The following is a 14,775-nucleotide window of genomic DNA, read 5'->3' on the forward strand; positions in this document are numbered from 1 at the left end:
TACCAAAACAGGATTTTTGAAACGGCTTGGTTGCTTTTTTATTTTTCTTTCTTTTCCTCTGTTTATTTTTTTGCTTCCTTTTTCTTTTTCAAATGCGTGGAATTTTCTCAAATTTTGCAATTTGTTTTTAAAACTGATGATCAATTTTTTAATTTGTGAACCTTTTTCAGAATCAATGATTGTTTTGCAAATTTGATGATTTTTTTTTCAAAAACGATGAACCTTTTCCGAATTCTATGAACATTTTTTTGAATCTGATGATTTTTTTCCAAAAAACTATAAACTTTTTTTGAATTTGATGAACTTTTTCAAATCAATGTTTTTTTCAAATTAGGGATGAATGTTTTTCGAATTTGATCAACTTTTTAAAAATATCTATGAATTTTTATTCAAATTAGGGATGAACTTTTTTAAAATCGATGAACTTTTTTCAAAATTAATGAACTTTCTTTCAAATCAATGATTTTTTATTCAAATTTGAGATGAACTTATTTTCAATTGACGATTTTTTTTCTAATTTGATAAAGTTTTTTAAAATATAAAATTTTTATTCAAATTTTGGATGAACTTTTTCTAAATCAATGTTTACAACAATGACAAACAATGACATAGGGACGTCCGAATAGAAGAGTTGTAGACAATCAATCAACATGCATATTTATTTTTCTGCATTAGCTTAATCAAGCCTAACTAGAACAAGTATGCAAAGTGTCTAAAAACGACGCAATAATCAAACGTGCGTGTCTTATATAAATATGTGCTTGCAGCATAAAATGCTGGCCTACGCAGCCATGCAATCTAGGAGTATCCATATTGTTTGGAAGCCACATGCACGGCTACTCTGCACTCTCTACGTACTCTCTACCAATATGGCAAATCCAAATAGTTAAACTAAACCCAAAACAAAACAAAAAACCTAGCTAGATCAGTCTTGTAGAACTGGACACTAGCTAGTGGTGGAACTCTTTCTGTTCAATATTTCTTGGTGAATAAAACATACAACCAAGGCATAATGCACAAACAATCACGATGCATGATCATGTGGTGAATAAAACATGGCAATCGATAGAAGGGCTGTAGGCAATCAATCAACATGCATGTTTTTCTTCTGTATTAGCTTAACCAGGTCTAGCTAGAACAACTACCAAAATGTCTTGTCTGGAAGCCACATGCACCACTACTCTGCACTCTCTACGTACTCTCTACCAATATGGCAAATCCAAATAGTTAAACTAAACCAACAAAAAAGAAAAGAAATCCTAGCTAGATCAGTCTTGTAAAAACTTTTTGTGTTCAATATTTCTTGGTGATGACCGCGTTTCGGTGTGCAGGTGTGCGAAGATGCCAACCATGGGGGCGGTGTTGTAGGTGCAGGCTTCCGTTTGCATGTAGTTGTCGCGTCTGTCCCTGAACCTATCGAGGTGGTCCGGCCCGCCAACGATGGCGCCGACGACCACGTTCGGGTTCGCCCCCTTCCTGAGGAACCAGTTGTCGTACCCCTGCATGCATCCGATGAACCTGCCGTCGCCGCGGTGGGACACGATGGACGCGCCACGGTGGTGCATCCGCCGCGGGAACCGCTGGCCGTAGCCGACCAAGTAGCTCACGCCGGCTGGGTTGGCACCGAGGACGTAGTCGGTCTGTGATCGCGCCAGGGTCAGCAGCTGGTCGGCATGCGCGGGCCCATCGGGGCACTGCAGCACCGGTGGCTCCTGGCCGGCGCCGGCGGAGGTGAGGTAGCGGGAGTAGACGGTGAGGAGGAATGCGGCGTTGGTCACGTACTGCATGTTGTTCCATTGCCGGACGAAGAGCATGCCGCCGGCCGTGCGGTTGACGTTGCCGGCGTCGCCGTTTTTGTTGAGGCAGGCGCAGAGGTAGTGCTCCGCCTTGGCCTTGTACTTCTCCAGCGTCGCCTTGTGCTCCGCCTTGGCCTTCCCTTCCAGCAGCACCTAAAATCACACGACACGTACGTACGTTAAGAAACACATTTTATCCCGAGTGATATTCGACGTACATCTGGTATGCAGTTTGATTTTGTGAAGAAATAATAGCATACGCGAGGAAAACATTTTCGATCGTGCATGCCATACCAACTAAAGAAACAAAATTTTGTTTTTTTGAGGGGACTGAGAAGAAACAATCGTGCAATATAGATTCCTTGTCTACCGTTTCACTTAGAAAACAACTAATAAAATTAGAGGATAATTAGTTAATTTGTTAGCTGCGCAGTCATATGTACAGCTGATGCTCACCTTGGTGGCGAGGATCTGGAGGCCGGCGTACTTGACGTCCCAACTGAACTCTGTGATGGCCCAGGTGGTGCCGCCAAACTCTTCAGCCATGTCCACGGCGTAGTCCAAGTAGCTCGCCTTTCCCGTCGCCCGGTGCAGCCATAGCGCCGCCCACAGCATCTCGTCGCCGTACCCGCTCACCGACGCGTAGTAGCTATACGCCTCACCGATGCTACTGTCGTACTTGCCCCTGTATTTGTCCCCGAACTCGAACAACTGCATATGGACGTAACATTATTACACGTTAGTGATGATGTTACATATTTCATTTTCAACAGAGCGACAACGACAATGGCGTTGTATATGTCTACGCACCTGCTCGGCGTGGTGGAGGAGAACTTGTGCGTAATGGGGGTTGGTGCGGCGGAACACCATGGAGGCAGCGGCCAGCGCGGCGGCGGTCTCGCCCACAAGATCCGAGCCGGGGTTGTCGCGGTCGACCTTGTAGGCCTGCCGCGATGTGGTCATGTCCTCGGGCCGCTGCCAGCAGTAGTGGTCGGTGTCGCCGTCGCCGACCTCGGCCCAGAGCACGTACGGCTCGGTGTGCGCCTTGACGAAGTAGTCGGTGCCCCACTTGATGGCCTCCAGCACGTGCCGCCACTCGCCGGCCGCCGCAATGTCGTCCGCGAACTCCATGGCGCTCCACGACAGCATGGTGACCGTGAACGCCATCGGCAGGCCGAACTTGACATTGTCGCCGGCGTCGTAGTACCCTCCCACGAGGTCCACACCCTGCTGCAGGCCGTCGGCGAGGCCGGAGTGCCCGCGCCACTTGACGCGCTGGTTGTGCGGCAGGTGGCCCGATCGCTGCGCCTCGAAGTAGAGGAGGCTGCTGTGAAGCGCCTTCTTGTAGTCGAATGGCGCCGCGCCCTCGCCGCCGGCCGCCGTGAACGGAAGGAGCACGACCGTGAGGGCGGCACAGATGGCCAGAGACGTCAGCATTTTGATTCTTCTCGCCATGTTTGCTCCACTGCTTTCTCTGGGTTTAGCTCTGTTGTGCTTCTCCCTGCTCCTTTCGTCCTCGTTATATAAGACCTGATCACCATGTGATGTCTCCCTAGTTGACCATCTTTAGTCAAACCCTACATCTTAATACCAGGTGGTAGGCGGCGGCTAAGCTTGTATGACTCTTAATACCAGGTGTTAATCATTGATTACTGGATCCAACAGCCGGATCTAGTACAAAAGAATGTTGGGTAACATGTACTTGGGTGGTGTCATTGGATGATGAAGAGAAAGTAACATGTACACCTGGTTGGATGTTGGTGATGGTTATTCTTGCTGTCGGTTGTGATGGTTATTCTTGCTGTCAGTTGTGACCTGATTATCAAGATATATATGGAGGTAGACTAGTTAATTAACAATGCTAGCTAGGCAGGGTTGACTTGCGTCATGCATCAACAACCGTGCAGGTTGTTATGCATTGCACGTTCTAAGTTCAGATGTAGAGTATGTTTTGGTCAACGTAGTGGCAAGCCGAGACTGGATTTTATTGTTCATGTTGCTCCAACCTGAACAACAGATTGCAAGGCAAAAAAAAGCGCGTGATGCGCAACCCATTTCCCCAAATACAGAGCAAATTCGGTGATACCATTCTTCAGATGATATTGCTATACCATCGTAAGATATCACACATCTAAAAGATTTTGAAATTCAGGTAGTGCCTAAGATGTGTTTCTACAATCCCATAAAAAATCGAACCCATATTCAATCTGCATATCCATCAGTGAATGGTGTCTTCTATTTGTGTGTGACACTTAATTTTGTTCTTTTTCTCCCTGGAGTGGTAACATTGTACTACGTGACTGGTGATGGTAATTATTCCTGTCGGTATTGATATGAACAAGAAGTATTAGTTGTTTAATTAAGATATACTATATGAATTGGTATAGACTAATTAGAGAACTCCCTATAAATTAAAAGGCTACCAAGGGTTGACTTGCATCTTGCTTCAACAACCACGTGGGTGCATATGCACTGCACATTATAAGTTCATATGTAAAGTATGTTTTGGTCGAGCGTAGAGACAAATTTATTATTCCCTTTATATTCATTATTCAACGAGACTTTAGGTTCTGGAACTTTTTCTCTGCCATATTTATTATTCCCTTTATATTCAACGAGAAGCCAGTCGGGACCTTCATACTAAGAAGGCATTCAAAGAAGATTTCTTTCTCTTCTTTGGTAAGAGCGTAGCTAGCAAGACCTCCATACTGCTTTGGAGGCATGCTGTCTTTTTCATGCAAACGTTGCAGGTCCTCCCGTGCCTCAGCTGTATCTTTTGTCTTCCCAAGTAGCCTAGCAGGTTCACACAAAGGTTCTTCGTCACGTGCATCACGTCGATAGAACAGCTGATCTCTAGGTATTTCCAGTAGGGTAGGTCCCAAAATATAGATTTCTTCTTCCACGTGGGTGCGTGTCCCGCAACGTCACTCGGAATAGTAGTCCGCCGGGACCCTTTTCGAAGATTACTTTTAAATCATTGACCATAGCAAGTACGTGATCACCGTTACACATGGCGGGCTTCTTTCGGTGATCTGCCTCGCCTTTGAAATGCTTGCCTTTCTTTCGACATTGATGGTTGGTCGGAAGAAATCGACGATGGCCCAGGTACACATTCTTCATGCATTTGCTCAGGTATATACTCTCGGTGTCAGCTAAACAGTGCGTGCATGCGTGGTATCCCTTGTTTGTCTGTTGACTCCGTGACAGCCGACCTTCCCCTGCAACGGCACTAGAAGAATGCTGCTAGCACTCTCCGGCAATCGAAACTAGAAGAATGTTCTTGACGGCCCACCAGCGCGTGGGATCGCAGCAGTTTTCGAGGGTAGAGTATTCGACCCAAATTTGTTGATTCGCCAGACAGGAGGTGAGAGGGTACTCTCGAGTATTAGCAGCTGAATTTATCAGATTCAACCACACCTGAAAGATTAGTATCTACAAGCAAAGTATCAGCAGCAAAGTAGTATGATAACAACGGTGTCAGAAACGATCTGTTGACGACAGACTATTCCTAACTGTCGTATCAATGGCGCCAGAAGTTGCCCGTGGATGGAAAATATTCTTTCCCGTCAACGGCGCGAGAAAAAGTATTGTAGCAGGTAGCAGCAGTGTAAAGAGTAACAGAAGTGGCAAGGAACAACAGTAGTGACAGCAGTAGCAAGTAGCAATAGTAGCAAGCGACAGTAGCAGCAGAGCAAGACAAGTAACAACAGTAGCAACAGAGCAAGACAAGTAACATCAGTAGTAGGACAAACTCGTAGGCAATGGGTCGGTGATTTGATTGGATGATATTCATCATGCAACAGTTATAACACGGAGAGATATGTGGCTAGCTCTCGTTCGTCAATGTGATGTAGGCATGCATTCCGTGTGTCGTCATACGTGCTTAGGGAAAAGAACTTGCATGGCATCTATTGTCCATCCCTCCCGTGGCAGCGGGGTCCAAAAGGAAACTACCGGATATTAAGGTTCTCCTTTTAATAAAGAACCGGACCAACGCATTAGCACTTGGTGAACACATGAACTCCTCAAACTATGGTCATCACCGGGAGTGGTTCCGGTTATTGTCACTCCGGGGTTGCCGGATCATAACACATAGTAGGTAACTACAACTTGCAAGATCGGATCTAAAACACACATATATTGGTGAAAACATAATAATTTCAGATCTGAAATCATGGCACTCGGGCCCTAGTGACAAACATTAAGCATGGCAAAGTAGAAGCAACATCAATCTCAGAACATAGTGGATACTAGGGATCAATCCCCATTGAAACTAACTCGATTACATGATATATCTCATCCGACTCATCACTGCCTTGCGAGCCTACAAATAGATTACTCACGAACGACGAAAAGCTTCATGGAATTGGAGAGGGAAGAAGGTTGATGATGACGATGGCGATGATTTCCCCTCTCCGGAGCCCAAAACGGACTCCAAATCTGCCCTCCAGATGAAGAACAGGTTGTGGCGGCGCCTTCGTATCGCAAACACGGCGAAATCTTCTCTCTTGATTTTTTTCTGGGACGAAAGTGAACTTATATAGTTGAGATTGGGGGCGGCACAGCCACGTGGGCTCCACAAGCTTGCTAGCCGCCACCGGGGGGGGGGGGGGGGTGGCGGCTACAGGGCTTGTGGCCCACTGGCCCACCTCCTCCGGTGGATCTTTGTGCAGGTATTTTTCATATTTTCCAGAAATATTCTTCGTAAACTTTCAGGACTTTCTGAGAACTTTCATTTCTGCACAAAAAACAACACCAAGGCAATTCTGCTCAAAACAACGTGAGTCCAGGTTAGTTCCATTCAAATCATGCAAATTAGAGTCCAAAACAAGGGCAAAAGAGTTTGGAAAAGTAGATACGATGGAGACGTATCAACTCCCCCAAGCTTAAAACCTTGCTTGTCCTCAAGCAACTCAGTTGACAAACTGAGAGAGAAAGAAAAACTTTGAGAAACTCTGTTTGATCTTGTTGTTGCAACTATGTCTAACTCATAACCAGAATTTCAGCAAGATCACAAGTTAACCACATAAGCAAGTGACACAAAGGTCTCACGGTAAACTAATATCAATGTCATAATCAGCTAACGAGCAAATAATAATGAGTTTCAAATACCAACACTTCAATCAAAACAAGCATGAAGCAACATGAATAGGTGGTATCTCGCTAGCTCTTTCCGAGACCACAAAACATAAATGCAGAGCACTTTCAAAGATCAAGGGCTCACTAAACATTGTAATTCATAGCAATGAAGATCCAGTCATAGCCATACTCAATATCAATCAAAAGCGAAGCATAAAAATGACAGAGGTGCTCTCTAATTGGTGCTTATATAAGAGGAGGATGACTCAACAGGAAAATAAATAGACATGCCCTTCACAGAGGGAAGCATTGATTTGCAGAGGTGCGAGAGCTCAAGCTTTGAAAACAGAGATAATAATTTTGGGTGGCATGCTTTCATTGTCAATGCAATGACCAAGAGTTCTCAATATCTTCCATGCTACTCATGCTATAGGCGGTTCCCAAACAGAAAAGTAAAGTTTTAACTCCCCCACCACCAATCAATCACACTCCACGGCTAGCCGAATCCTCGGGTACCGTCCATACTAACATCAATCCGGGGGGAGTCTTGTTTTTTACAGTTATGTTTTCGATTTAAGCGTGGAACTGGGCATTCCAATTACCGGTCCCTTTCTCGTGAATGACAGTGAATAAACACATGTCGAGGATAACACGCCTAGCATGGAAGATACCAATAGCCCCTGTCACCACATGAGCGGTTCGGGCATGCAAAACAGATTATTTCTTGAAGGTTTAGAGAGTGGCACATGCAAATTTACTTGGAACGGCAGGTAGATACCGCAAATAGGTAGGTATGGTGGACTCTCATGGAAAAACTTTTGGGTTTATGGAAGTGGATGCACAAGCAGTATTGCGCTTAGTACAAGTGAAGGCTAGCAAAAGACTGGGAAGCGACCAACTAGAGAGCGACAACAGTCATCAAGATGCAATGAGTTTGACTAACATTGAATGCAAGCATGGAAAAGATATAAATCACCATGAACACGAACATCATAGAGGCTATGTTGATTTTGTTTCAACTACATGCATGAACATGCGCCAAGTCAAGCCACTTGAATCATTCAAAGGAGAATACCATCCTATCATACTACATCATAGTCATCTCAAAATCTATGTTGGCATTCAAGACAAACCATTATAAGCTCTCAGCTAGTTAAGCATGGCATCAGAAACTATGATCTCTAAGTTGTCATTGCAGACATGGTTCTCTCACAACAAAGTTGAATCTGGGATGACAAGCTAGTCATATTTACAAAAACAAAATAGATAGAGTTCATACCAGCTTTTCCAGTCTCAGTCACTTCATCATATATCATCATTATTGCCTTTCATTTGCACGATCAAACAATATGAACAATAATAAGAGCATTGGACTAAGCTGAATCTACAGGCAAACACAAAGGAGAAGACAAAGTAATATGGCTCTTTGAAAGCTAAACAGGTATGCAAGCAAGAACCACTAAACATTGTAACCAATATCTTCTACCTTGACCCAAAGAAAAAGAAAACTATTTACACGGGAAAACTCCCAACAAGCAAAAGAAGAAATAAATCTTTTTTGGGTTTTCTCAAAAGGACACAAAACAAGAAAACAAAAATAAACTAGCATGGATAATACAGTGGCAAAGTGCGAACACCGGCTAACAAAGTGAAATCATAAGCATGAATGTAAAGTCGGTGAGAACACGTACTCCCCCAAGCTTAGGCTTTTGGCCTAGCTTGGTCTACTCCCATGGATGGTCCTGGCGAAACCCAAAATCATAATGGGTGTTATACGGGAGTGCTGCAGCCACTGCCTGAATAGCTGCCTCACGTAGTCGAGCAACCGCCACCTCCCTCTCATACTCCTCTGCCTCTCCTATGGTTATGTAGTATCTTTGTTTTACCTGAAAGTCAAAGAAAGTGGGAGCAGGAAGGGTAATATGGAAAACACGCTGCCGGTTAAATATCAAGCGGCATAGGAGAGATCCATGATCTCTCTCAAGGAACTGGTAGCGTGTTAGAGCCACACGATCAAGGTAGGCTGTACAGAGAGGAGGGTCTTCTGAACGGATGGATACTCCAAGAAAATTTGCTAAGCGTGTAGCATACACTCCACCAAAGAAATCCCCCTCAATGGCATTATTATTCAGCCTCCTTGCTATTATAGCTCCCATATTGAAGCTCCTGTCACCTGTTATTGCACTCTTAAGGATACTAAGGTCGGAAGTGCATAGGTGACAATGTGCACCCTTGCCGTTAATGCACCTACCTATGAAGAGGGCAAAGTAGTGCAAGGCAAGGAAATGGATGCTTCCTATGGTGTCTTGTGTGATATCTGTGGTTTCTCCAACAGTTATACTGGAGACAAAGTCTCTGACCGAAGACTTAGAAGGATCATTAATACTACCCCCATCGGGTATCTTGCAAATCCTATTGAAATCCTCCAAATCCATGGCATAGGATTTATCGTACAGATCAAACAGTATGGATGAGTCACGGCCAACTGAAAATTTAAATCTACGCACGAAAGAGGCAGTGAGCATAGCATACTGTTCACATTTATATGAGAGGAATTCTTCTAACCCGGCATTGCGGACAAGTGTGTCAAACTCATCCTTGAAACCTGCTTCGATCATGAACTCATCGGAAGGCCATTCACATGGTTGTACTGGTGCGTCCCTTAGTTGATAAGGTTCGGGCTCCCAAAAAGAAAGATGGGGACCCTTCTTACTTGAGGAACCACCATAAAACTTCCTCCTGAACATAATTTCCTTTAGCTGAAATTTTTGAAGTTCACGAGAAAAGTGAATGAAGACCAACCACACCTTGTAGCAACTACTCCTACTAGTGCCTAGAGACCGTATCACGCGCTAAAACTACTTGGGACCAGCTAAATCAACATTTCTGGCTCAAGAACAGGGTCACCAAGGTAGCAAGAATACGCGAAGGATAAAGCACTAGAGCAAAAACTAATTGGACCAATGGAGGAGTCACTTACCAAGGAGTAATTTCCCCAAAACGGTTCGGAGAATGGTGCTTTGAGCAAGGAGATCAAAAATCACAGCCAAATGAGCAAGAACACGGGTTTGAGCTGCGAAACAATTTTTTATGGAGGTGGAAGAAGAGGATGGGAGCTGGAATGAGTGGAGGGGGTCCCTGTGGGCGCCACAAGCTTGCTAGCTGCCACCGGGGGGGGGGGGGGGGGGCGGCTGCAGGGCTTGTGGCCCACTGGTCAGGCCCCCAGACCAGCTCTCAGGCCCAATATTTTTCAAATATTTCAGAAAAAATCATACTAAATTTTCAGGACCATCGGAGAACTTTTATTTTCTGGGTATTTTTCTCCAGGACGCTAAAACAGAAAACAGGAAAAACTAGACTAAATCTATCATTTTTCTTCTAAGCATCAGAAAATGAAAGCTCAAAATAGAGGTATGTGACTCTTTGATTCATCCATTTCATGGTCACCGAAAGAAATCCGTCAATGGGGTTGATCAAGTCCTCATGACAAAACCTTCTCAAATCGCAAGAGAGAACGGAGAATTTTTGAATAGCCACTAAGTCACCTCAATGGGGATATGTATCTCCCCAACAAGCAAATCATACTTCATCTTGACACGAGGAATAGGGCATTCAAAGCTCCAAATAAGAATTGATGAAGTCTTTTCGATAGCATTGATGCAATGTACTTGATATCGTTTCTTCGGAAAGTGCACGGTGTGCTCATTACCGTTGACATGGAAAGTGACATTGCCTTTGTTGCAATCTATAACAACCCCTGCATTGTTTAAAAAGGGTCTTCCGAGGATGATAGCCATGGCATCGTCCTCGGGAATATCCAAGATAACAAAGTCTGTTAAGATAGTGGTGTTAGCAACCACAACAGGCACATCCTCGCAAATGTCGATAGGGAAAGCAGTTGATTTGTTGGCCATTTGCAGAGAAATTTCAGTGGGTGTCAACTTATCCAATTCAAGTCTACGATAAAGAGAGAGCGACATAACACTAACACCGGCTCCAAGGTCACATAAGGCGGTTCTTACGTAGTTTCCTTTAATGGAACAAGGTATAGTGGGCACTCCAGGATCACCAAGTTTCTTAGGAGTTCCACCTTTGAAAGTGTAATTGGCAAGCATGGTGGAGATCTCAAAATCTGGTATCTTCTGTTTATTAGTCACGATAACTTTCATGTACTTGGCATACGGAGACATCTTGAGCATATCAGTTAACCGCATCTGCAGAAAGATGGGTCTTATCATCTCAACGAAGCGCTCAAAATCCTCATCATCCTTTTTCTTGGATGGCTTAGGAGGAAAGGGCATAGGTCTCTGAATCCATGGCTCCCTTTCTTTACCATGCTTCCTAGCAGTGAAGTCATTCTTATCGTATCTCTTAGGTTGTGGGTTATCAGGATTAACCGTAGGTTCAATCTCCACATCCTCATCATTGCTAGGTTGAGCATTATTATGAACATCACTGTCCATATTGTCACCAGGTTCATGTTCATCACCAGATTGTGTTTCTGCATCTGACACAGAAATATCATTAGGTTCTTCAGGTGTGACATTATTTGGTGAATTGGCATGTAGGTTTCTATCATCCTTCTTCTTCTCCTTAGGATGACTGGGTGTATCAGCATTAATTCCTTGAGAATCTTGATCAATTCTCTTAGGATGGCCTTCAGGATACAAAGGTTCCTGAGTCATTTTGCCTCCTCTAGTAATGACTCTGATAGAGTTGTCATTTAATTCATTGAGCAAGTCATTCTGAGCTTTAAGTACTTGTTCTACCTGAGTAGTAATCATAGAAGCATGTTTACTCAGAAGCTTCAGATCATTGACATTTCTGTCTACACAAGCACTTAAATGGCTAAGCATACGAGTACTTTGTTCCAAATGTCTGCTAACATAATCATTGAAACTCTGTTGTTTGGCAACAAAGTTGTCAAATTCATCAAAGCATAGGCTAGCAGGTTTGTCAAAAGGAATATCACTCTCGTCAAACCTACGTAGAGAATTCACTTCTACTACTTGTATCGGGTTATCGAGACCATGGATCTCTTCGATAGGTGGTAGATTTTTGACATCTTCAAATCTAATGCCTTTCTCTTGCATAGATTTCTTGGCTTCTTGCATATCTTCGGGACTGAGGAATAGAATACCTCTTTTCTTAGGAGTTGGCTTAGGAGGTGGTTCGGGAATAGTCCAAGCATTATCGTTGATCAAGATGTTATTCAGTAGGGTCTCAGCTTGTTCTACAGTTCGTTCCCTAAAAACACAACCGGCACAACTATCTAGGTGGTCTCTAGAAGCATCGGTAAGTCCGTTATAGAAGATATCAAGTATCTCGTTCTTCTTAAGAGGGTGATCAGGCAAAGCATTCTGTAGCTGGACGAGCCTCCCCCAAGCTTGTGGGAGACTCTCTTCTTGGAGTTGAGCAAAGTTGTATATGTCCTGCAAGGCAGCTTGCTTCTTATGGGCAGGGAAATATTTCTCACAGAAGTAATAGACCATATCCTGGGGACTACTCACACATCCAGGAGCAAGAGAGGTGAACCAGGCTTTAGCGTCATCCTTTAGAGAGAAAGGAAACAACTTAAGGATGTAGTAGTGGCGGATCTTCTCCTCACTAGTGAAAAGGGTGGCTATATCGTGTAGTTTGGTAAGATGGGCTACGACCGTCTCAGACTCATAACCGTGGAAAGGATCAGATTCGTCTAGAGAGATTATATCAGGATCGACAGAGATTCATAATCCTTATCGGTGATAAAGATAGGTGAAGTGGCAAACTTCGGGTCGTATTTCATCCTAGCTTTCAGAGATTTTTCCTTCCACTTGAGAAGTAATTTCTCAGCGTCGTAGGCATCTTTACACGCAAGAAAATCCTCAGCTATCTCTCCCTCCATAATGTAACCCTCAGGTATATCATGCAATTCATATCTAGGAGAGCTAGATCTAGCAGGAGCAAAAGCAGGTTCTATCTCAATAGTATCGGCAGTTTCAGAAGCATCACGAGCATTGGCAGTAACTCTAGCAATATGAGCATCAAGGAATACCCCTAGTGGAACTTCAGGCAAAGCAGTATCTCTAGCAGTATCAAGCATAGCATCATCAGGCAAAATAGCATCTCTAGCATCATCAAGCAAAGCAGTATCAGGCATAGTATCTCTAGCAGTAGCAAGCATAACATCTCTAGCAGTATCAGGCATAGCATCATCAGGCATAGTATCAAGCATAGCATCTCTAGCAGTAGCATCATAAGCATCATCAAGCACAGGTGACATATCAAGATTTCTAGCAGGAGGTGATGTCGCAAACTTACTCATAACTGAAGGTGAATCAAGTGCAGAGCTAGATGGCAGTTCCTTACCTCCCCTCGTAGTTGAGGGCAAGACTTTGGTTTTCGGATCCTTCAGATTCTTCATAGTGATCAGCAGATATAAATCCCAAGTAACTCAGAGAATATAGCAATATCTCCCCGGCAACGGCGCCAGAAAAATGCTGACTCCGTGACAGCACACCTTCCCCTGCAACGGCACCAGAAGAATGCCGCTAGCACTCTCCGGCAATCGAAACTAGAAGAATGTTGTTGACGGCCCACCAGTGCGTGGGATCGCATCAGTTTTCGAGGGTAGAGTATTCGACCCAAATTTGTTGATTCGCCAGACAGGAGGTGAGAGGATACTCTCGAGTATTAGCAGCTGAATTTATCAGATTCAACCACACCTGAAAGATTAGTATCTGCAAGCAAAGTATCATCAGCAAAGTAGTATGATAACAACGGTGTCAGAAACGATCTGTTGACAGCAGACTATTCCTAACTGTCGTATCAATGGCGCCAGAAGTTGCCCGTTTACGGAAAATATTCTTTCCCGTCAACGACGCGAGAAAAAGTATTGTAGCAGGTAGCAGCAGTGTAACGAGTAACAAAAGTGGCAAGGAACAGCAGTAGTGACAACAATAGCAAGTAGCAACAGTAGCAAGCGACAGTAGCAGCATAGCAAGAAAAGTAACAACAGTAGCAGCAGAGCAAAACAAGTAACATCAGTAGTAGGACAAACTCGTAGGCAATGGGTCGGTGATTTGTTTGGATGATATTCATCATGCAACATTTATAACATGTAGAGATATGTGGCTAGCTCCCGTTCGTCAATGTGATGTAGGCATGCATTCCGTGTGTCGTCATACGTGCTTAGGGAAAAGAACTTGCATGACATCTATTGTCCATCCCTCTCGTGGCAGCGGGGTCCAAAAGGAAACTACGGGATATTAAGGTTCTCCTTTTAATAAAGAACCGGACCAACGCATTAGCACTTGGTGAACACATGAACTCCTCAAACTATGGTCATCACCGGGAGTGGTTCTGGTTATTGTCACTCCGGGGTTGCCGGATCATAACACACAGTAGGTAACTACAACTTGCAAGATCGGATCTAAAACACACATATATTGGTGACAACATAATAATTTCAGATCTGAAATCATGGCACTCGGGCCCTAGTGACAAGCATTAAGCATGGCAAAGTAGTAGCAACATCAATCAAAGAACATAGTGGATACTAGGGATCAATCCCCATCAAAACTAACTCGATTACATGATAGATCTCATCCTATTCATCACCACCCAGCGAGCCTACAAATAGATTACTCACGAACGACGAAGAGCTTCATGGAATTGGAGAGGGAAGAAGGTTGATGATGACGATGGCGACGATTTCCCCTCTCCGGAGCCCAAAACGGACTCCAGATCTGCCCTCCAGATGAAGAACAGGTTGTGGCGGCGCCTCCGTATCGCAAACGCGACGAAATCTTCTCTCTTGATTTTTTCTGGGAGGAAAGTGAACTTATAGAGCTGAGATTGGGGGCGGCCGAGCCACGTGGGCCCCACAAGCTTGCTAGCCGCCACGGGAGGGGGGGGGGCA

The 14,775-nt window shown here is 44.3% G+C and overlaps 1 protein-coding gene across 1 annotated transcript; it reads right to left on the minus strand.

The window, feature by feature from the left end:
• Positions 1–1,121: 1,121 nt before the first annotated feature.
• Positions 1,122–3,268, minus strand: LOC123412212 (endoglucanase 21-like). The gene is made up of 3 exons (XM_045105152.1): positions 2,607–3,268; positions 2,253–2,507; positions 1,122–1,949 (listed from the first exon to the last, which is right to left on the minus strand). Exons 1-3 carry the CDS (start codon positions 3,249–3,251, stop codon positions 1,269–1,271), a joined length of 1,581 nt encoding a protein of 526 aa, XP_044961087.1. The 5' UTR covers positions 3,252–3,268; the 3' UTR covers positions 1,122–1,268.
• Positions 3,269–14,775: the final 11,507 nt, after the last annotated feature.

This window comes from Hordeum vulgare, chromosome 7H, assembly GCF_904849725.1.
Source record: "Hordeum vulgare subsp. vulgare chromosome 7H, MorexV3_pseudomolecules_assembly, whole genome shotgun sequence".
Lineage (NCBI taxonomy): Eukaryota > Viridiplantae > Streptophyta > Magnoliopsida > Poales > Poaceae > Hordeum > Hordeum vulgare.